Below are 24,313 nucleotides of genomic sequence, written 5' to 3'. Positions count from 1 at the left end.
GTAGCATGATTTTATATTGCCCCTTGATATGCTCATTGTCGTGTATTAAAATTGGAACATTTGAATAAGTATTAAAGATTTTATTTAATATTTATCTTAGGTGAAAGATTAATTCACATGGTCTTGACTAACTTAAAATCAATACGTGTTAGCATATTAAATTAGGCCTTAGCATGCTCTTCAACATAGTTGAATATGAAAGTAATTGGAGGTGTTTTGAAAATTAGTAATTATTAATTAATTTGATTAATTAATTTGCCCCGAGTGCACTATTCACTCCATTCGAATTCCGACTTGATATTCTTGATCTACATGCCATATAGCTTCACATATATTTGATTTAGAATATTCGGTGAGGTTTTGAAACCTTTCATTTAATTAATTTCCTTATTTAAGATTTAATCCTCATGGTGATATACAACTTGGAATTGAATTGTGGCATGTTAGAAAATTAAGCTTTGGTGTGGTTGTTCACATGTATTAAATTGGGATTAATTGCATGAAAATTGCAACCTTTATTTTATATTTAACTTTAGTAAAAGTTTAATTTGCATCGGTGTAACTTGTATGAAATAAGCTTGAAATGTGATATTACATTAGTCCTTGGCATGTTCTCTAAGATATGTTAAATTGAGAGCATTTGGTTAAATTTGAAAATCTAGAGATTTTAATTAAAGGAATTAATTAAAATCTATTTTGTGGTCCCATTAGCTTAATTAAGGTTTTAACTTGATGTTTGTATTGGCTATGACTTGTTTACTAGTATATATTAATTTGGGACTATTTGAAATTGTTTTAGAACCTTGGGATTTAAATTAGCATGATTTGATTAAAGTTCTACTTTGTTGTTCTAGCAACCTAATTGAGTTTTAGAATGGATATAGGTGATGACCATACCATGTCCTTTAATATGTATTAAATTGAGGTTATTTGGAATTGAATCGGAATCTAGAGAATTTAAATGTGTTTATCTATTTAAATTCTTTCAATTTGCTCCATGATCTAGTTGTATTTTAGAAGTGGTTTCTATATTCAAATCATGGACTTAGATTTGTTGTATATTCATTTGGTTATGTTTTGAACATTGGATAACATAGTTGTTATGTTTGTATTCGTGATAATATGTTTTCCTTAGTGAATATATTGTTGCCTTGTGTAATGATTTGCACACTTCGTGTTTAACATCATTCATGCATAGCATGTAACGAATCGCACACTGAAGATTCGACATTCATCACATCATATTAGTTGTGGATTTAGAGCATGTATTGTATAGGTTTCCAAATTTGGTTGTGCTTAGTAGATAGTTGATTATCTTGCATATTCCTGTTGATATACGCGTTGTTGCACAACTTGTTGATTTTGGAAACTTGGGGATGTCGTTGTTTAACTATGGCTAGGACGTGGTTCTAGTACGGGGGATAGTCCCTCTATATAGTCTAGTGCGCACATAGGGAGGTTACCCATGGGCTAGTAACCATAAAATAACTATGTTGTCGGTCTGATCCAGCGTGATGTCCGAGTATCCACTTTGTTTGATTTTGCATTTCATTTTCAAGTTGATAACTAGATGATGTTGTAACTTGTTGTTTCTTATTTGTCGTTCCATTTTAAGTTACAAGATGTTAACTTTGCGAAATTATGCTTTATGCGTTGTATTGGAAGTTCCAATGTTGGTTAAATTGCATCGATATTGAAAATCGTGTTTTAACGTTCTAATAAAGCTTAGGATTGATCCTATTGATTCATTTATAACATAGACGTTAGGTGACATGAACCACTACTGTTATTTTGTGCTTTAGATTCTAAGTTGATAGCTTTGATAACTTAAACCTTGTTGCATTGTATAACATGCTCTTTTGTTGTTGAATTACATGGATAATGTGATTCTTGTTAACTTGTATTCAAATATGCTTTTGTCATGTTGTATGGATTACTCTAGACCTAGTTCAATTGTATTGAAAATGCAATTCATATTAATCTATGCTCAAGCATTCTTCTTGTCGTGTTATTTGGATTATCCCAACCATGATTCATTTCGTACACGTATGTATATCATGATTCTTGTTGCTTAGACTCTATGGTAGCTTAGGATGCTCCCTGAGTCTCACTTGGACATAGACGTTAGGTGGCATGAGCCCCTTTAACATGTTTCACCTTAAGGTGATAAATTTGTAAAATGCTAGGTCGATGCATGCTCATCTCCTACGAGTAGCTTTATGTTACTCACCCCTACGATACTGGGGTATATTTCAGGTACGAAGACTTGGTTCGTGAAGCCTAGCATTCCTCGGATGTCGTGTAGCTTTCAAGTTTCCATTTCATGCAAATGTTAGCATGAAATGTCATTTTGTAGACTTATATGTCAAAATATGTATATTTGATTCCATGTATGTAATGTGTACATAAGTGCACTCCTTTCAATATATTTGATATGTATGAGATGAGGCCGGAGGCCAATGACATGTATATTGTATTTTATGCAACTTTTTAACTTCATGAAATGTTATGAAAAACTTGAAAAATCGCAAGTCATTGGTTCACCATAGTTGAATCGGGTGTGGGAATTCCGTTTTCATTCTTTCATAGGGTCTTATAAACCATGTTTGAAGTGTGGCCAAGGGCCAAACGATCATTTGACCCCGTTTTGTATTTTTGGATTCCAAGTTTTCATTCCAAGTTTCATTTTTGCCTTTTTGCCCGTTGGGGGGTCGAATTTTGCATCAGCTATATTTTTAAGTCGTGGACCATTGTAGCATGTCCATATAGGTAAGTTACGTTTGCGTGCATGGTCGTTTCCGGGCAAAACCTTATCGTTTGTATTTTGAGCCTCTTGTGAATTCATTTCGTACTTTTTTTGCATATTCTGATCTAGGGGCATTATAGACTTTTCACGGTGGTTTTATTTTCTTCTTTCAATATGGTTGAATAGAAAACATGATTTTAGGGGGGGTTTCTTTTCCGTGTTTTTCCAAAAAATGTTGTCTTGGCATCGAAAATAGCCTACGAAGTTCAGTTCTCAGTTTTCAAAATAGCAGTTTTTTGGACCTCCATGACCAGATTTCATGGAGGGGCATTTCGGGTATTCTATATTGCGTTTTTTTTTTTAATTCTCTCGCTAGTCATGTAGGAAACTCAATTTTGAGGAGGGTTTCTTCTTTGTGTTTTTGCAAAAAAATTCATCTAGGTCTCTAAATTCAGCCTCTGTTTTGTCTTTTTTTTTGAAAAAAATCACATAGCAGCTTTTGGGCTGCTATTGGCAGCCATGTGTGCACCCAGCGCGCGCGCGGCGTGCATGGGTGAGCGCATAGGCGTGCATGGGGGCTGTCATGGCCCCTTGTCGGGCCTCCGCGACGTCAAATCTTCTTTTGGGCTTTTCTCCTTCGTTCGGACTCCGATTCAAGTGAATTTTTTTTTTAACTTGACTAATTTTTCACTGTCTTTCCAACGGTGTGCTCGGTTGTACTCGGTTCTTCCTGGATAATTACCAGTTTACCCTTTTTGCTTTAAGTGCTCGTTTTTCTTCGTCATGCCGTTTCTCCTTCGTTCGGACTCCGAATCATACGATTCTTGAGTCCATCTTGATTAGTTTTTCGTTGTCCTTCCAGCAGTGTGTTCGGTGGCACTCGAATCTACAGTTTTTGAAAATGACTATTTTGCCCCTAGGGGCTTATTTGTCATATTTTCGATCTTTTGCTTCCGCATCAGTTCTTGTTGAGTTCCACGATCTCATGGAAGGTCACTTTGACTTCTTAGAGTCTTATTTTCTATTTTTACTTTCGCATTCGGATCCGTTATCGGATCATCCTTACGCTTCATCACAGGACACGCTGGCTTAAAAATCAGGGTCGTCACACATTACAACTATCATTTTATTAAATAATTAACTTATTATTAATTTTTTACTATTTATAATAAAACTTTTTATACTCGGTTTGAAAATTTTTACTATACAAACAAATTCTTTTTATATAGTATATTCATGAAAATTTATTAAATTACTTGAGTAAAAAATACGTTTTTTTTTTTTTTTCTTTTCATGCAATATATTCAGACAAAATTAAAAAATTATTAAAGTGTTTTAAAATTTTCTACATACATTTTTTATTTAAAAAATTAATTTCTAGAATTAAAGGTAACTTTATACATATTTAATGGAGAATATGTCATAAAATTAGTATGATTTTTTTTTTTTTTTTTCATAACTTGTTTTAATAAGAAAAAAGAATTAAATGTAATTTCATAAGAAATAACCTTATGGTCATTTAATGAAGGCATTGTGACAAAAATATAGTTATTTGTAAATTTGAACTTAGTTAAGAGTATTATATATATATATATATATATATATTACACTTTATCATATATATATTAGCATGTGACCTTAAACAGAGCTGAATACGAACATAGGATTCTTGCAACTAACTCCAAGTAATTAAAAAATTGGTTTGGTTGTCATTAATAACCTATATATAACTGGAAATAAAATAGTAGTTCCTAAATAAATTTTTGTCAAAAAAAAAATGTAAAATAATAAAATCTCTCATTTAAAAGTGCAATGATGGCTACATGAGTCATTTAAAAAATCCATAATTTTTTTTTTTTTATCATTTTTCTAATTTTTACATTGAATCAATATGATGCATTAATTTTAAAAATATATGATAAACTAAATACTATAATCTTAGAATTAATTTGTTGGTTATCTTTCTTTATAACTCCTTAATAAATATTTTTTCCACCTTAATAGATATTTGGATTTCCAAAAAACGTAGTTTAAGAGAATAAATGCCTCGGTGAATGTGCAACCAATCACCGATCGAACCCTCACCAGAGCGACAGAATTAGGCGCACTACTTTCTTCCCTACGCTTGCCCAAGAGTATATATCATCTGCGGCAACGCCTATCGCTTCCGTAAACCTCATTGAGACACCTCAACCCTAGACCCATTCCACCACATCCACGTGGAATCTAATTCCGTCCGATCATGAATTAGGGTACGAGTACTATACGCACAATAATTCCCACAATGCGATACAGTTTATGCGCACTCTGTAACTCTTCACCGCCAAATTAGCCCTCATAAAGCTACCAGTGGAGGTAAGCTGCTGCAGTCCTCTCTCTCTCTCTATTCTCATCTCTTTCTCTCTCTAAAATTCCTCTCTCAGAGTGGAGGAGGAGGAGGAGGAGGAGGAGGAGGGAGTTACATCGCCGTTGTTAACAAGGTGAGCAATGTGAATATAGGGTTTTTTGAGAAATTTAGATTTTAGGGTTTTTGTTCGTGCGCGAAACGGGGTTTTCGACGACGATTGAGAAATGTTTATAGCATGAAGAGTTATGTTGTTTAAGCCGTACAAGTTTTGATGTTAAATGTTTGTTTCTTTATTTTGTGTTTTATTTTTGTCTGATGATGAAATAATCAACTCCATACGTGTTTGTTATTCTCTTGTGTTTGATGAAATTAGTGATCATGGAGTCACCAAGAGGCTGGTCGAACAATTACGCAACCCCATCTGGACCAACAACGTTTCGGTCCTGTAGTCCCACTGGTATACTCTCTCTCGCTACATTTTTATGCACGCATTACGTGTAGACATATTTCTATATGAATTTTATTTTTTAATTGCTTTATTGTTCATATTAGTTGAAATTTTGTTTTGTTTTTTTTCCCACTTTTCTATATACATGTGTATTACATGCTTATAGCCAACACTCTTATAATGATCATTACACATGTTCTAGTTTTTGTTTTGGGGTGTTTATACGTATTTGCTTATGCACCTATGTTGGTTGGGGTTCAATTGGTAGTCACATGGTTGTGTTTTGTTGTGGGCATATCTCTACCACTGTTGCTTGTTATTGTTGTTTAATAGAAATTTATCGTATACATAATTTATTCTGATGTAGAACATTTTTTGGATTTGTTATTGTGTTGGCCTTGTCCTACTTTTTTAGGATTTCAGCAGATCCACGTTGTATCATGCCATATCATATCCTCGGCTCGATGTTCGTGTTTGTTCTACTTGGGTCATTCCTTATTTATATATCTATTAAATAAAATTTTAGAAATAAACTTCGGTTTCCTCTTCTTTAGAAATCAAAGTTCTGAGTTCTTGATAAGTTCAAGTTCCATGTGCATATCAAGCAACATTTTGTTTGATTTGAAATTTTGGTAAGGGTAGGGAGGCTATGCAACATGCTTAATACGCCATGTAATGCATACATAACATTTTATAGTTAGTGAATATATATCTTTCGTTCGTATTACAGATTTACAGGGGACCTTGAAGCTGTACTGAATGGTATTTTTTGTTGTTTTTACCGTTGCCCTCGTGGTTGGCCCAAATTGCTCTACTGCTGAGTCATTTTAATACATTTAAAAAGGAACAATGCTTGCCTCAGGCCGCATAAGAAGGAACTCCCTTCTTATGATGAGGTGGCCCAATAAAACATCAACAAGTGTTAAAATTTTAAAATAAATTTTTTTTATGAGTATAGGGAATAGAAACTGATCATCCCCTCTTTCTCTCTCACGCAGCTATCTATATACAAATACATATATATATATACATATATATATGTGTGTGTATATATATCTATATATATATATATATGTCTGTCCATGGCTGCCACCTCCAATGTCCGCCCATGGCCACCTAGAGTTTTAAAACCCATATCCTTTCACCAAATCCACCATATGATCAGGAAAAAATAAAAATAAAATCCACTGCACGTGTATGTAATTCATTTCCTTCCATTATCATCTTCTTTTACAACAAACCCACATCTTGATTTCAATCAATCCCAACAATCATTTTTAGTTGCCAAACTCAAGACCAAGTCCTCGCCTACAATTTATGGGTTCGTTCTTGGGATATGATACTCTCAATGGAGAGAGACGATATTGATTCCCAACATCTCTGTCAATAGAGAAAGACCCATCATGCGCCAAATCTGATCAACACCAATATACAACCTATTTAAATTGGAACCCTTTTGATATCTATTATATTTTGATGTTATAGTTTCACAATTTCCCCTCATCTCCTTCAATTTCTTGTTGCCCCAGGAAATACTGATGACGAGATGGAAAGAGAGAGGAAGGTGGATCAGTTTTTAATTCTATGTGATCGTCATTTTTTTTTCTTTTAAAACTTTAATACTTGTAGATATTTTATTGGGCCACCTCATCATAAGAAGGGAGTTTCTTCTTATACGGCCTAAGACAAGCATTATTCTTTAAAAAGTGCAAATGGCCCAAATGGGGTGATTTGCATTCGTGGGCTTCACCATATTTGCTCTAAAACAATTTAATCCCGTAGAATTATCGACCTTTGTTTTATGTTGTGCTCTAACAATCATTATTACCATCCCCCATGTTGAGTTTAGATGTACTTGAATTGACCATGGATAACTTTTGCATGACTAGTAAACATATGTTCCCTTTGTATATTCTGGTTTAAATTTAACTTTTCATTTTTTAAAACAGATATATATACTCAGGGGCGTAAAAGGATGAAATTACTCTCTAAAGGAGGGTACAGTAATGCGGGTTTTTCTGGTTATTGCAATGGATCTGAAAGGAAGAAACAAAGAATGGATTCAAAAGATACTGACTATACTGATCCATTTGCAATACCAAATCTGCTGGAGGGGCTAGATAGTGGTAAATTCGGAAGTGTGACAAAAGAGATTGAAGACCTTCTGGCTCGGAGAATGCTGCTGGCAAATTCCTACTTTGCAGTTTACCCAAAACTGCAAGGTATGTGCTCAGACTCAGAGAGTAGTCCCAATAAAAAGGCATCAAAAGTGAAGCAGACTGCTTGTCCTTCGGCACATCAGGAGCTGATTGTAATAGAGGACGATAATGATGATAATGATGCAAAAGATGTTCCGAATGTAGGCTTACAAGTTCAAGTTCTTGATTCGGATGAAGAAACTGGAAATCAGAGATCTTTTCAACCATATCAGGAGGTCGTCTTGAGGAGGCCAGCCCCCGCCATTGGATTCCGGATGAAGGAAATTTTTGTAAGTATTTCCCACATTTGTAATTAGAGTTGCAGGTCTCAATAGTTAATGATTAAAATGAAGAATATTTGACACTGTTGTAATCTGTTTTAACGTTGACCTTTCTGTGGACATATTTTTTTTTATAAAAAAACCGAAATCTGTGTGTTAAGTTTTAACATCACCTTTTTGTGGATTTTTTTCCCAAAAGAATGGTCTTTTTTTGAGATAGTTATTAGCATTACAGGTTAGACTTGTAATCCTACTTTAGGTATCAAATTTTGGGTTTGCATAAAGTGCTAAAAGAATGGGTTGATAATGTATTACGACAACTGCAATGTACTATATGCCATTTAAAACGGTGCGGAAGAGTCCCGAAATATGTAATCTGGACTCTTTGCAATTAAAAGTCAATTTTCAGTTTCATAGGTGTGCTTTTTAAAATCTTAGTTGTCTGCTTCTTCTTCTCTCTCTCTCTCTCTCTCTCTCTCTCTCTCTCGATGAGTTGATTTATAAAAATTCAATCTTTTGGTTTTCTGATATTTTGTCCTTCAAATAAATTTCTTGTACGTGTAATAATTATAGAGCAACCTCTTCTTGGTGTAGCTTGAATTGTTCCAAGAAAACACATACCACTTTCTTTACAACAAAGCTTAGTTCTTTATTTAAAAGAATTCAAATAATACTGAATCATCCACTACTAAGATTATGTGGCAAATTAGTGATAGATTTGTGTTTGGAGCAGCAATTCTTGAACTGAGAGCACCCAAGTCTGAGGGCCATGTAGGAACCAGTTACAGATATGTAGTTTTACTTATGCATGTTATAAACTTGTAAGATGGTTTCTTTTACTATCATCATTCACTAGTCTAGATTTAGCAGCTTTTTTCTTCTTTGACTTTTATATGACGTTTGCTGGTAGGCTAATTGCAATATTAAGTTATTTTCTTCAAAATCTTTGTACATGTTTGCCTGTTTTTGATTTGCTGATCCCATTTCTACCACTAATTTCTACACGGTTTGCCGCCATTCCTTCAAATCTAACCACTGTTCACATTAGCATAAAACTTGTAAACATGGTTTCTTGTACTATCAGTATATAGTTTTGCTCATGCACGTTATAAACTTGTAAGATGGTTTCTTGTATTATCAATTTTCACTAGGCTATATTTAGCAGCTTTTTTCTTCTCTGACTTTTATATGACGTTTGCTGGTAGACTAATTGCAATATTAAGTTATTTTCTTCAAAATCTTTGTACATGTTTGCCTGTTTTTGCTTTGTTGATCCCATTTATACCACTAATTTATACACAGTTAGCCACCATTCCTTCAAATCTAACCACTGTTCACATCAGCATAAATCAGAAACTGAATGCCACCGTTCTTCCGAAGATTTTTTTTTTATACCTACTGGAATTTTATGAAACTGAATTATATTTGTGAAAAATTGAGCAGTAGAAAAACAGGGAGGAGGAAGCTGATGAGGCATTGATGAGAAGGAATCGGGAAAAAAATTTGGGAGAAAAAAGGTAATGTAGGGACAGAAAAACAAAAAGTATTGATGGAATTTTTGGAGAGCAAATTGACCTGGGCAGAAAATAGTAATGGAATTTTCGAGTCTGCTACATTTATCAATCTGCTCTATCAGTCTCTCACCATCTCTTACTCATCTCTCTTACATCTCTGGTCACACTCTCCAATTCTACGAGTCTTATCATCTTTATTTCTCATCTCTCTCACCTGCCTTATTTTTCTCCCTTTCTTTCATTTCCCATCTACTCTATGTCGTCTTTCCAACCGTTTGGGCTGGTGTTCATTGGCAACCATTGTTGCTGCCACCAAACTTAGATCGTCTGAAAGATGCATCACCCTCCAATCGTCTGTAAGATATCTGTCATCTTACTTTTGTGGTATGCTAAATTTTTTCTTCTGATTCTAGTTTGTGCACATGTTTTTATGTGACTTTGTATCTGTGCGCATATAGATATTGGATTATATTTCATCTATATGTTTATGTGTTGTATGTACATATATAGATGTACATACTATGTATAGAATGTTTTATTATTTATTTATTTATTATTATTATTATTTTATAAAAAAATATATTATTATTATTATTTTTGAGTTGAGCCAAGTGCAAGCTTGACTGGAAATACCAAACTGAGCTGGAGAAAAACAATCTTCACTTCCTCAGGGCGTCCATGATTAGACAAATGCCTAATTGTAACTTGTTTTTTAATTGAAATCTCTGCTGCTTGGTTTAAATTACCACTGAAAATGAAAGAAATGCACCGCTTGAGATGTCCTTGTCATTGCTTCGATTTTCTTTTCTTTATATCTCAAAATTTTAATGAATTTTATTTTTATACAGTTCCATTGGGGTGGGAGTTATTACCATATAAAGTTAGTATCAATAGTGACTATGAATACGCTTTTCTTCCAACGTTATTGTTTTAATTACAGTTCTACTCTAATATGTTCTATTATTATTATTATTATTATTTTAATTTTTTGTCTGCAAATTGGTTGATACAACTGCCATATTCAGGATGGTGATATTGCTCAAACCCAAACTTTGGGAGAGGAAGATGCAAGGTTTCATGGGGAAACTAAACCAGGGAAAGATAAAGGTGTTTATGTTGGTGTAGAGGATGATATGGAAACTGAGGAAACTAATCACCAAGCTGATGATGGTTTGGGTGATATCTGGATGGAGATGAATTTTGCATTAGAATGTTCCAAGGTATTCTTTTTTTGATTGATTCTGTAGTAGTAGTTGGAAATTATTTCTTTGTCATATATTCATTCAGACTCTTTTTGAAGGGTGAAAGAGCTTATATAGTTGTTCATTTTATTTGTATATTTTGCCAATCTTTTTGTTTTTGATATCATTTACATATATTTGTGGAACACAAAGAGGGATGCTGTATCTTTCAATGTCAACACCATAGTTAGTGGTTGTGGTTGGAATCTCTGATATAATTTTTTGTTTCCACTTTCAAGTTGCCAAACTTGTGGTGATTCAGGCAATCTTTCATACTTTATTAACTTAATTATATTGCATAGTGATACAAAAAACTCTTAAAAAATAGATACTTCTGTTTTATTATTTTCGAACATGTACATTTTTGCATTCTCTACTTTGAAAAGAAACACATTTCTTAGTCAGATATTTGTCAAACAGGGCAGTTGGTAGGAAAATTGAAGACCTAGAAGAGTGTTTCTTCTTAAAACATGATTTCTTTGTTGAGGCTATTAAGTGGATTTGAGGTGTGGTCTGTATTAAATTCAGTAGGAACATTTTAAGAATTTTCTTTGGTTCACTTATCAAATAAATTAATAATGGGTTGCGAGCAAAAACACCCCTATGGTATGCATATAGAGTGTATAACCCCCTATACATTCTAAAAAAATCCCTAACATTCAATTTCCGGGTCACCTGCAAAAGTAATGGATCCTTTCCAATAGAAGCATTAGATGAAGGGCTTGGTTCACTGATTCCACCACTTCCACGTTATGGACTGCTATACTAAATTAGGGTTTATAAGTTCCTATATACATATATATATATATATAAGGGCATTATCGGAAGAGAAAAGTTTGTTTTCGGCATTTTATACCTTAAAAATGTCTTGTGCAATACACATGACTAAATTTTTAACGAAACAGTGACCTCGAGCCCTTCTTTGCTCATTTTTTCAAACTTCACGGACTTATATACAAAACATAAAGGATGGGGGTGTTATTTGCCCAAAATGTAAACATTAGGGGTGTTTTTCTCACTTTGCCCGTAAATAAATAAAGAATTTGATTTGGGTCAAAGCTGTAAGTTTTAAATCTGGAAAAGAATTATATGGAGGAGTTGATGGGGAAAGGCGAGGAGTAAAAATGGTACTTCAGTCCATCCCTTCCCAACACCCTTAATAAACCGGGACCCACGGTGATGATGAGAAAGGATGACACCCAAGTACATATGAACAAGAGGTCAGTTGACTAAAACTAAAAACTGAGCCATCTATTAGAACTTGCTATAGAATATGGAATTTCAAGTAAAATGAGTTGCTCGCAAACAGCTCTTGTTTGTCTTGTTAAGGAACTCCTTTCATTTTGTACACCAGCTACATGGAAGAAGCTTGAATATTTGTTCCAAGCTTCATTACTTGCAACCTTGAACAACACCAAACATTGGTTGTTCCAAGTAGTGAAATTTATTGTAATAGTAGTCAGGTCCTTTATAGCACTTGCGTAAATAAAAAATAGTAGAAGTAGTTGATTAGTACGTAAAACTAATAAACTATGAGCAACATTGAAGCAAGTTTTTAGCATGTTGTAAAATTATAAAACACTTATTTGTACTTGTGGTGCTAAATAAAAGCATTACTTGGTGAGTGAATAGAGCTCGGCAGCCAAGCATGATAATGCAGGTCTAAGTCTGGGGGAAGTCATATTTTGTAGAATTAATGTTGACAATTAGGTATGTAGTAAGCCCAGTTTTCCCACCCCCTCAGTTGAGGGAACTACAATGGTAAATATGCTAGAATTTAATAAAAAGATAGTGTGTGAAATTGTCTATGTACAAGCTTGATAGGCTCAAACAAACTTTTTTTTTTTGATAAGTAATAATAAATAAAAAAAGGCGTTCAATAGGGGACGATAGGCTCAAACAAACTTGTGCTTGGAAATATATAAATGGATTAGTTTGAACATTTTTTAGGCTCAAGTCAAAGCTTAGGCATGCAAACTCATTAAAATATTTAGGGAAAATTACATAGACCTTCCTTGAATTTCAATATACACTGACCTCCCTTCTTGGTTGTCAATTTTTTTTTTTTTTTTTTTTGATAATTAAACAAATTCATTCAAAAAAACGTTCAAAGGGGAACGTGTCCCAAAAACAACAAAGGGATCCTATGGTCCCAAAGAAGAAATAAAATCAATCATCTCCAGGGAGGAACAAAGCCTACCCGAACCCCAAAAACATAAAGATGTAATAAAAGCTGACTTAATAACAACAATCGAGGATTCCTTTCCTTCAAAGGATCTATTATTCCGCTCCCTCCACAAACACCACCATAAACACAAGGGCGCAATCCTCCAAAACACACGAGCATGACCTCCCACATAACACCCTTTCCAAGCCTCCATCAATCCTCTCGCAGATCGAGGCATTACCCGCGAAACCCCAAACATTCCTAGCAAAAGACACCAACAGTCCAAAGCCACTGGACAATGCAAAAGAAGATGATCCACCGATTCCGCATTGCATTTACACATACAGCACCAGTTAACTGTGATTTATCTTTGCCTCCTCAAATTATCAAGCATCAAGATCTTACCCCACACCACTGTCCAAGTAAAGAACGCCACTTTGAGCGGCACCTTAGATCTACACGCTGTTTTCCACGGAAACATAATCTCTGTAGTATCTAAGAGGCATCGGAAAAATGATCTCACTTCAAACATTTCCCGAGAAGTAGGCACCCAAACAAGTGAATCTCTATCTCCGCCACGGGTCTCATGCCAAGACAAACAATCTAACAACCCGCAAATATCGTCCAACTCGCAATCCAGAAACGCTCGCACAAACTGCACATCCCAAATCAACCTCCTGCTATCAAGCTGATAGCAGTTAGCAACCGAGGCATGCCTATCAATAGCAATCCTAAACAATCTGGCAAATGAACAAGCAAGGGTAATCACCACACCAAAGATCCTCCCAAAACCTCTCATCCCTACCATCCTGAACTCTGAATCTGATGTGTTTGGAGAACTCATTCCATCCTTTCTTTCCTAATGGATTTTCAAACTCCGACACTAGCAGGAATCCTCACCAAACACGAGCACCACCTCCCGTTTCTTCCCCAAACCGGCACAAAAATAACCCTCCTCCACAACCTATGACGTTCCACTCCAAATCTCCACAACCATTTACCATGGAAGGCCTGTTAAATGGCTCCAACCTCCTTATCCCTAGGCCTCCGGCCTGAGTCGGCCTACAAACCTGCTCTCAACGAACAAGATGATACTTAAATTCTCCTTGTAATCCACCCCATAGAAAATTCCTCTGAAGCCTCTCAATCCTTCTTGTTTGTCAAATTACATTTACCTCTCTTGAGATTTGTATATAAGTAACCACATACCTCCCCTTTGTTTATGATCAACGACAAAAAATGCTGATGTCATCAATTTTTTAACTTTCAAATTACAATTCTACCTTGGAAGACATGTTAATTGCAATAAAATACAATATATATATATATATATATATATATATATATATATATATATATAAAATAAAATAAGGACAAAAATGTAATTACAAACACGAAAAGTCTGATGGGAAATATTTGTTGATTTCATTCATATGAAGAAGAAGATATTTGTTGATTTGGTACGATCTGGTGTTGTATGATACTTTGCAACGTGATAAAATTGGAAAATATTTTTTGATTTCAGTCATGATACATGATGTGTATTGCTTATCATAGACTTTGATGATGTAGATCTTTTATTTTTCTAATCAGGTGCTTCCTTTTGGCTTGTGATATGAGTGTGACACTGTCTGAGCTTATACTCTCTTAAGCTGATGTCATCAATTTTGTAACTTTCAAATTACAATTCTACCCTTGGAAGACATGTTTATTGCAATAAAATACAATATATATACATCCACACACACATATATATAATAATAATAATAATAATAATAATAAGGACAAAAATGTAATTACAAACACGACAAGTCTGATGGGAAATATTTGTTGATATAGTCATATGAAGAAGAAGAAGATATTTGTTGCACAGTAATTGTTGATTTGGTACTATTTGTTGTCTGATACTTTGCAATGTGATAAAATTGGAAAATATTTTATGATTTCAGTCATGATACATGATGTGTATTGCGTTGTGTATCATAGACTTTGATGATGTAGATCTTTTATTTTTCTAATCAGGTGCTTCCTTTTGGCTTGTGATATGAGTGTGACTGTGTCTGAGCTTATGCTCTCTTAAGGAACGGATTACTTACTTATTGGTGATGATTTGCATTTACAGCAGCAATAGTTGAACTGAGAGCACCTAAGTTTGAGGGTCATGTAGGAACCAGGAACAGCTGTTTAAAAGCTCATGCACATTATAAACTTGTAAGATGGTTTCTTGTACTATAAGGCTACGTTTGGTGTGCAGGAATGAAATAGAATGGAATACTCATTCCAACCATTCAGTTGTTTGGTGCGCAGGAATGGAATGGAATACTCATTCCAATGGAATGAAAATCCATTCCAGGGAATGAAAATCCATTCCATTTGTAAACCTATGGAATGGCCATTCCATTCCATAGTAAGATAAAATATTTTTGTAATATTCCCAATAAGCCTTTAATCACATTCCAATAAGGCAAAAATATTTCGCATTCACCAAAAATCTTTCACATTCCATTTTTCATGTTTATCGATTTTTTTATTAGACGTGGTAAAAATCTTTCATCTTCCCTCTCTTCTGAATATACGCAGAGTTGCCATCAACAAAAAGTTGCAGGACTTTCAACCAAATTGCAAGTATTAATTTCTTTGTTTATTTATTTTTGATAAGTAGGTATTAAATCTCTTTTATCTTTTGAGTATATCACTTTTTTATTTTTCTTTTTTATTATTATTATTTTTTAATTTTATTTTATATTATTTTTGTATCTTTGTGTTGAAACATTTGTGTAATCATCTGGAACCAAAAGTGGACTTGTTTGACTTTTGGACTCTTAGTTAAGTTCATCGTTGGATGATTGAAGAACCTTGCTCGATTAGAAATCTACAATAAAAAAATTTTAAAAAAAAATTAAAAAAAGGGGTATAAAGAATATATATGTATTCTTTATTCATTCCTTCCAGCAAGTTCTTGTATTTTTTAGCCTTTACATCAACTTTTTAGGTTAAATATTCAATCATGGTGAGTTGGTTTAGTTATAATTTTTTTTATTATTCTTTCCTCCAATGAAAAGGGCATTTTTGAGAAAATGTATTCCCTTCCAGATTTAATGATACTCAACCAAACAATAGAATGGTAATAATCATTCCATTCCATAACGATTCACAGTATTACACCAAACATTAGAATGGTAATACTCATTCCATTCCATTCTCATTCCCATTCCATTCCAAGTTTCATTCCATTCCATTCATGCACACCAAACGTAGCATAAGTACTCATTAATCTAGACTAGTTGCACCATTAAGTTATTTTCTTTAAAATCTTTGGAAATTTTGTTTTTCCTACATGTTTTTCTACAATACTGAAAGTGTTATATTGTATATTAGAACTGTTCATGCTTGACTTTAATAATTTGTGTGTCTGTTTAAGTTTTTTGATTTTCTAAAACTGCATGTATTAAGATTTACTCACTATGCTGTTCTGTTAGGATGCTGCCGAAGATCCTTCTTCTGGATACATAAGAGAGGATGGAGAGGAATGTGAGCATTCTTTTGTCCTGAAAGATGATCTTGGTTATGTTTGTCGCATTTGTGGGGTCATTCAGAAAGGAATTGAAACCATAATTGAGTACACAAAGGTATGAGTTTTCTCAACTGAATTTTTTTGTTTATCAGTTTTTTAATTTAATAATAATAATAATAATTATTATTATTATTATTATGATGTTATTGTCATGGAAAATGGTAATTGCTTGGTGGTGTTGTAAAAACTCGGGCTTCCAAGCATGAGAATGCTGGTTTGAGTCTGAGACAGCCACTTTGTGCAAATTATGCTCATGGTTAGTTTTTTACCGATACACGTCTCCCGACACCCTCAGAATGTGATGACCCTTTTAGGTTTTTTGTCATGAATCTGGAGAAGTGCTACCCAAGTTGTGAAGTTTAGATGCTTTAAATTGGATTTTTGAAAGATGCTAGGAATATTCTACTCGTCGTTATATACTGTTTAATGCTTTTGTCTTTCTTTCCCCAACATACCAAATTGTTATGAATTTGCTAGCTGAATAAGAACTTGAAGGTTATAAAAGAAGATGGGTTAGATGAACATGGTATATCAACGGTCAGAAAATGCTATCCCTCATAGTGGGATGTGGACCTGAAGTAGCCTTTTCAGTTTAAGATCATACCATCATTGCTTGGCATTTTGCTTTCTTAAAACTGAAAACTTCTGAGGATTGTGTCTTTGCTATGAGTGTTGTGATATATTTTTGTCGCATTGTGAATAACTACTTAACTTTATTTTTTTTTTTTTAAAAAAAAAAATTTATAGAAGAAAAGAAAAAGTACCTATTAGTTTTTCCTTGTCCAAAGACCTAGTTACTAAATTGGCTTGTTTAGTAGATTCTTTTGATGCCTTGAGACACTAGTGTCAAATTGAGTCACTAGGTTGGTAGGTTTTGGTTAAGCTGGCTTTTGTCTTGGTTGATTCAGGAATTTTTTCATGTGTCGAGCAATCTGAATCAATAGTGTCACAACTTTTAGATTATTCTATCCCTATGGCTAGCTGGGTTGTCTCAGTATACCGCGATGAAATTTCCATCTCTTTGATGGAGTTATGATATCTAGTTAAGAATACTATACTTGTATAAATTCTCCATTATTTCTAACACGACCTCTTACTTTAAATATTAATTTCTTAGCTAGAGACATTAAGCATAGTGTTTAGCAAGTGAGGGGAAAGCTAGGATAGCGCCTATTAATGATAAAATTAGAGAAAGTAAGACTTTAGGTGGTATGGTCATATGCAACGTTGATCCGAAGATGCATCGGTTAGAAGAGGAACAGTTGTTTGCCTAGAAGGGAAGTGGCAAGGGAAGTGGCATTATGTGTATACTTTATAGTGGAAGAAGGGACTATTGCTTGCTGCATTGCATTGGTAAAATGCTTGGTCTCTTAAGCTTGGGTTAGAGTCTTGAGAGCAGCCAAATTATGAAATAATGCAAAAGTTAAGTAGTGTGCGTGCTATGACCAACCTCTCCCAAAGGAGAGGTTGAGGGTTCAAGACCTAATGGGAGCATGCAGTGGGTATACTTACCTATAAAAACCAAAAAAAAGGAATTTGTATCTGGTCCACCATTCCCAACCCCCTCAATTTGTTAGATTATTAGGACTTTGGTTAGCAACTTTTGGTATGAGACACAGTCTGTAATTTAAATTCTCAGTTTATTTGTCTTTCGACTCTTTCCAAAAGTTAGTTAGCGTTTGGTGACACCATTGTATCAACGGTTAAAATGAAGTTAATTCAACAGTTTCAAAAATGTTATAAAGTTGGCTACAGCTCACAAGTATCACAATTAAAGTAGGACTTATGTTTAACCATAGTACCTATCATATTTAGATTGCAGTGCATTCATGATTTGAATTCATACAAGCTGTTTAAGATTGAACAGCTAAGGTTTTGTTTGAGCAGAGAAATTGATTGATCGAGCCTACCGATCTGTGCATGCTGTCCTGGTTTGATCTAACCCTTTGGATTTTGTTTCATAATCCGTTTTAAAATTTAAAACCCTAATTGTTCTTACTCAAAAAGCTATCTAAACACCCTCAAAGCCTAAACGAAAATCTTGAAGACTAATAGAGCCATCTAGTGGTCTTAGAAAGCATAAGAGCATCTCCAAGAGCATATTTTCTTATTTCTGTCGTCTTGCATACTTGCATTTCATGGAATTATATATTGAATGTTGATTCAATAACCCAAAAGCTTCGAGGATAACATGTTTACACAATCGAAGAACAAGAGTTTGGACAGCTACAGGGGAGAACAACCATAAAGGAAGAATTGATCAGGTAAGGGGTAGATTCGTTTTTCTGAATTGCAGATTGGAGACAATTCCTTGCTAGAGTGGAGCTGAGCCTGTGTAGGGGTAGATTCGTTTTTCTGAATTGCAGATTGGAGACAGTTCCTCTCTAGAGTGGAGCTGAGCCGTGTAGGAGAAGCTCCAGCGAGTGATTGCTTTAAGTGGGCCATCGTTGACATCATGCGGTTGGGCAAAAACTAGACAAAACTGTGATATAATCAACTAATATAATCATATACTACGTTGGATAAATATAGGTACATACATGCTCTAGAGACGCTGCTGGACTTGAAATATTTTAGACTTTAATGACCTCTCCTGCCCTTGTTCTGGTTGCCACTCTCGTTCCTGCTATGTGACTTAGGGTATAACGGCTTATTTGCTTGAGGAAACCAATACCTGTAGTTACAATAATCCAATGAGAATGATTTTATAACAAAGCATAAGCATAAATGGCATTGAAGTTGTGGGTTATATTTTAGTATGTGGGATTAAAGGGTAGGAGATCGTTCTCAAGCAATAAACAGTTAACTGGTTAACAGAAAGTGGAAACTGCTGAGACTCGCAATTAGTATTTATTCTACATAGAGCTGTAAAACAAACCAAAGTACCTAAACTTTGCTCAGGTTTGGCTTGAAAATAGCTCATTGGAGCATGCTCAGTAACTCAACCTATCTTTATCTTTATCTTTTTTACCTTTTTTTTTATAATTTATTTATAGTTTGAATGCAAGCTTGGTACAAACTCAAGTTTATCTCAAACAAATCATTGGTATACTTAAACTAAGTAAAAGCTCAGTACTTGTTTCCAGTTGCCACATATTTTTACCCTTTAGTTTTAAAGTTTTCAGTTTTTGTCTAGGTATCTGAATGTAGGATAAATTGTAACTTCGAGCTTTTCAATGGTATTTTGGGACCACTCTAAATTTAGATTTGGTGAAGTGACAAGTTGTTACAAGGGGTATTTGTCCCACATCGGATCTGGATGGAAAAGTGAATAGGTATAAATGGGTGGGTATGCAGTGCTACCCCAATAGCTTAAGCTTTTGAATAAATGGGCAAGCGTTCACCCGTTACAGTTAGTATCAGAGCCAAACTCAGACTTTGATCCGGTGCCACGCTAAGCGCCTTGCCCGGGAGGCGTCCGGTTGAGCCACCCGGGTAGGTAGGGTGGCCTACCCGCAACGAGGGCGTTGCGAGTTGGGTGTGGGAGAATGTTACAAGGGGTATTTGTCCTATATCGGATCTGGATGGAAAGTGAAAGGAGTATAAATGGGTGAGTATGCAACACTACCTAACAACTTAAGCTTATTGGTAAATGAGCAAGCGCCTATTTGTTACACCAGTCATGTTGGGCATGAAATAGACAACCACTTACATCTGATTAGCCCGTTAGACCACTTTTGTAACCGACCTTAAGTACTTCTTCAGTAAGATTAATAGTATTATATGATAGCTTTTTTGAAGATGTGCTTTATCCCTTGCTATGTAAGGCTTTTGTACTGTTTCTGATATTTGTTCAAAGTTCCCAGGAGCTTTTGACACAAATTAAGGGCAGGCCTTGGTTCAATGGTTAGGTTGTTCCATCATGACCTGGAGGTCAAGGGTTCGAAACAAAGAAACAATCTCTTTGTATAAGGATGGAAGGCTGCGTTCATCAAATCTTCCCTAGACCCTGCAATGGTGGGAGCCTTGTGTACTGGGTTTATCCTTTTAACTTCTGATGCGAACTGCGCCGTTCACTATACATGCTTAACAAGCTGAGCTGAGCTGAGCTTGAAAGCCTCATTAAAAGAGCACAAGTTGAGCATATTCGTTAGAGGCTATGTTTAGCCGAGTTCTGGCAAGCTTGAACGTTTCTCTTGTACTACCAAGCTGGTTTGATTATCAATTTTTTTATTGTTTATTCCCTCAAGGCTTTAAGCAATTGATGCTAATTGCTCCTGAATCTGGTTAAAGATTTTCCATTATTTTCATGAATAGTCTCTATAATTCCAACTGATTGGCCTTGATGTAATATGATTAGTTAATAGCTGCCTATACAATTGTATATAAGAGTGATACTACTACTTTTGGTTCAAACATGTGTTATTGGGATCATCATACTTGCTCTTTTCATGATACTTCTGAACGGTTCTTTTGTGGGTGACTCATATTGATAACTTGCTATAATGTTATAATTTCATCGTTTACTTGTGCTTGTCTGTTTTTATTATGTTATACTTGTGCTGACTCGATCTTTCCTTTTATATCCTCACTAGATTCTTTTTACTTTTTTGAGTTATAGTGATGTAATTTAATGGACATTGTTTTTTCTTTTCACGGCTACTCAAGAAGCTGCTTGACCCTGTTGGATCTATTGACTTACTAGTGTCTGTAACAGTTCCTCTGTAGTTGACTCAATTTTTAAATAATCAGAGTCTTGAATTGGTATTACCTTATAATTGCTCTTTCCTCATTTACTCGAGCTTGCTGTATTTTCATGATGTGAATTTTAAAGCAAGCCAAGAAGCATATTGGCCTTAAAAAACATGGTGCCTTTTCTGTTATTTTCCTATCGGAATTTCTCAATATGATCTATTTTCCTTTTTGTTTAGGGCACAAGGACTACAAGAACATACAGGTCTGATGTTCGAAATACCAAAGATAGAGATCCAACAGAAACCCTTCATGACGGAGTTAAATTGCCAGGACAGGATTTCATCGTGACAGAGATCGCTGCTCATCCTAGGCACAGTAAGCAAATGAAACCTCATCAGATTGAGGGCTTCAACTTTCTTCTTAGTAACTTGGTGGCAGATAATCCGGGTGGTTGCATCTTGGCCCATGCTCCTGGATCTGGAAAGACATTCATGATCATAAGTTTTATGCAGAGTTTCCTGGCGAAGTATCCCTTTGCAAAACCACTGGTTGTACTACCAAAAGGGATCTTGCCCACATGGAAGAAAGAATTTCTGAGATGGCAAGTTGAGGACATTCCACTGCTTGATTTTTACTCTGTCAAAGCAGATAATCGAACTCAACAGCTGGTTGTGCTAAAACAGTGGGTTGAGCAGAAGAGCATTCTTTTTTTGGGGTACAAGCAGTTTTCTACTATTATATCTGACCATGACACCAGCCCGGCAGCTACTTCCTGTCAAGAGATATTGTTGACGTGCCCTTCAATTCTTATACTGGATGAAGGTCACACTCCTAGAAACGAGGACACTGATGTATTGAACTGCCTTAAGAAGGTACAGACACCGAGGAAAGTTGTTCTGTCGGGCACGTTATATCAGAATCATGTCAAGGAAGTCTTCAACATTTTAGATCTTATCCGTCCCAAGTTTTTGTACTTGGATACTTCTCGTGCTATTAGGAGGCGCATCCTCAGCTATGTAACAATATCAAATAATGTAAAGTACTTCAAGAAGGGTAAAGAGAATGCGTTTTTTGAATTGGTAGAGCATGCATTGCAGAAGGATGAAAATTTCAAGACAAAGGTGACTGTCATCAAAGATCTACGGGAGATGACAAGCAAGGTTCTTCATTATTACAAAGGGGATTTTCTTGATGAACTACCTGGACTTGTGGACTTCACCGTCTTTCTTAATCTCGCCCCCAGACAAAAGCATGAAGCTGATGAGCTGAAGAAGCTGGGGAGAAAATTCAAGATCAGTTCTGATGGAAGTGCAATTTCTGTGCACCCGCAGCTGAAATACCTCACAAAGAATTCTTCGGTTAAGGACAGAGTTGATGAGGACAAGATTGATGAGATGTTAGAAAGGCTGGATATTAAGGAAGGAGTCAAAGCCAAGTTTTTTTACAATCTGTTGGGCTTATGTGAGTCAACAGGTGAGAAGCTGTTGGTTTTCAGTCAGTATCTCTTGCCCTTGAAGTTTTTGGAGAGATTAGCAGTGAAATACAAGAGTTGGAGTCCTGGGAAGGAAATTTTTATGATTACTGGTGACTCAAACTCAGAGTTCCGAGAGCAGTCAATGGAACACTTCAACAAGTCCCCAGATGCTAGAGTCTTCTTTGGGTCCATAAAAGCATGTGGGGAAGGAATTTCTTTGGTGGGAGCATCACGCATTATAATTTTGGATGTTCCGCTTAACCCCTCTGTGACCCGTCAGGCAATAGGTCGTGCATACAGACCAGGTCAGGAGAAGAAAGTATATACTTATCGCTTGGTTGCTGCCAACACACCTGAAGAGGAAGACCACTCCACTTGCTTCAGGAAGGAATCCATTGCCAAAATGTGGTTTGAGTGGAATGAGTATTGTGGTGACCAAAATTTTGATGTTGAGAATGTTGATGTGAAGGACTCTGGTGATGCGTTTCTGGAAAGTGGGTTGTTGAATGAAGATGTGAATGCCCTATTCAAAAGGTTCGTGAAAATTCATAATTTTTTGCATGTTTAATTTATAGGTTTACAGTGACTTAGTGAATACCTTTACTTGATACTTTTTCAGATAAATGGGGAAATGGTGCAGAGGCAAGGGGTAAGATGTAAAGTTTTGTCTAACCGACGTGCAAACCTTTATTTTGTTCCGAGAAAGGAGTCCCATAGGCAGTGTATGCAGGTTGGTTTGTAACTATGTCGGTTTTAGATGTGTGTTGGGAATGAACCTGAAACTGTAACCCCAACTAAGATGATCACTGGATCTTGTGAATATTGCTGACAATGGGTTCTGTAACTATTTCTGAATTAGCTGTGTTTATAGATCTTGCCTTTGTATAGGAAACAAATGCAAGTTTCAAATTTTGAATTGTAGATATTTACTTTATGAAAAATCATGCTTGCAAGATAAACTGTTCTGTGATTCGATGGACAAACTCTCTCTTGTCACATTGGTTGTACCAATCTGTATTTGGTTATCCCTTGTGAATTTGCATCACAGAAATTATAATGGTCTGTGTAGAGAGGGCTTTTTCTCTCACAATGGTTTCGTTGTTGTGTTGATGGTTAGAAGCCCTAAAAAATTGAACATGACTACAGGCTGCCAGTTAACTGGGAAAAGAATATGGGGAAAAGAACTGGAATTTGATATTTGAATGTGATACTAAATGGCTGTGTTCAGAGCAGACCTTAGTACTCTGGTATTTGGACTGCAATGGGGTGAGTGGGATCGGATGCTTGATTCAAAGAGTCATTTTGTTGCGGGAGCACTTTAGTTTTATGTCTTCAGCTTATTTGGTGTTGATACTTCTTTTCCCATCTTTACTAGAGCTGGTAGGAATCCACAAATGCTTGTAGGATGAAGCAGTACAAGACAGTTTTCTTCAGGTAATTTATGGCTTCAGTATATCTCCATGACACCTTTTCTGATTGACTACCCGAGGACTTAGAGATCCTCCAGAAAATAGTATTATCTATTTCTCTGAGATTCAAGGTAGCTTTGAACTATCAAGTTCCATCAAAAAGAGACCTCATGCCTGTAGGTTTGTTGGCCAGACCTCGCAATGGAGAGCGCCTTGTGCACTAGGTTTTGCCGTATGTTAAGCTCGTTAAGAACGAAGAAGTATGAGGCTGTAGAGCCC

General features: G+C 35.4%; 1 protein-coding gene across 2 annotated transcripts; it reads left to right on the top strand.

Annotated features, from left to right (window-relative positions):
- The first annotated feature begins 5,028 nt into the window (after window positions 1-5,028).
- On the top strand, window positions 5,029-23,566 carry LOC132293968 (protein CHROMATIN REMODELING 35). 2 transcript variants are annotated; one of them, XM_059791661.1, is made up of 7 exons: window positions 5,029-5,101; window positions 5,467-5,550; window positions 7,491-8,029; window positions 10,560-10,754; window positions 16,422-16,571; window positions 21,388-23,159; window positions 23,245-23,566. In XM_059791661.1, exons 2-7 carry the CDS (start codon window positions 5,472-5,474, stop codon window positions 23,246-23,248), a joined length of 2,739 nt encoding a protein of 912 aa, XP_059647644.1. In that variant the 5' UTR covers window positions 5,029-5,101; window positions 5,467-5,471; the 3' UTR covers window positions 23,249-23,566. The 2 variants fall into 2 exon arrangements, with proteins under 2 accessions (XP_059647644.1, XP_059647643.1); XM_059791660.1 differs by having other exon boundaries at window positions 5,087-5,226.
- The last annotated feature ends 747 nt before the right edge of the window (window positions 23,567-24,313 follow it).

Source organism: Cornus florida, unplaced genomic scaffold (assembly GCF_030987335.1).
Source record: "Cornus florida cultivar Cherokee Brave unplaced genomic scaffold, ASM3098733v1 CherokeeBrave_3.0.0_Hap2_Chr02, whole genome shotgun sequence".
NCBI lineage: Eukaryota > Viridiplantae > Streptophyta > Magnoliopsida > Cornales > Cornaceae > Cornus > Cornus florida.
This window is presented reverse-complemented; position numbering and strand designations above follow the sequence as displayed.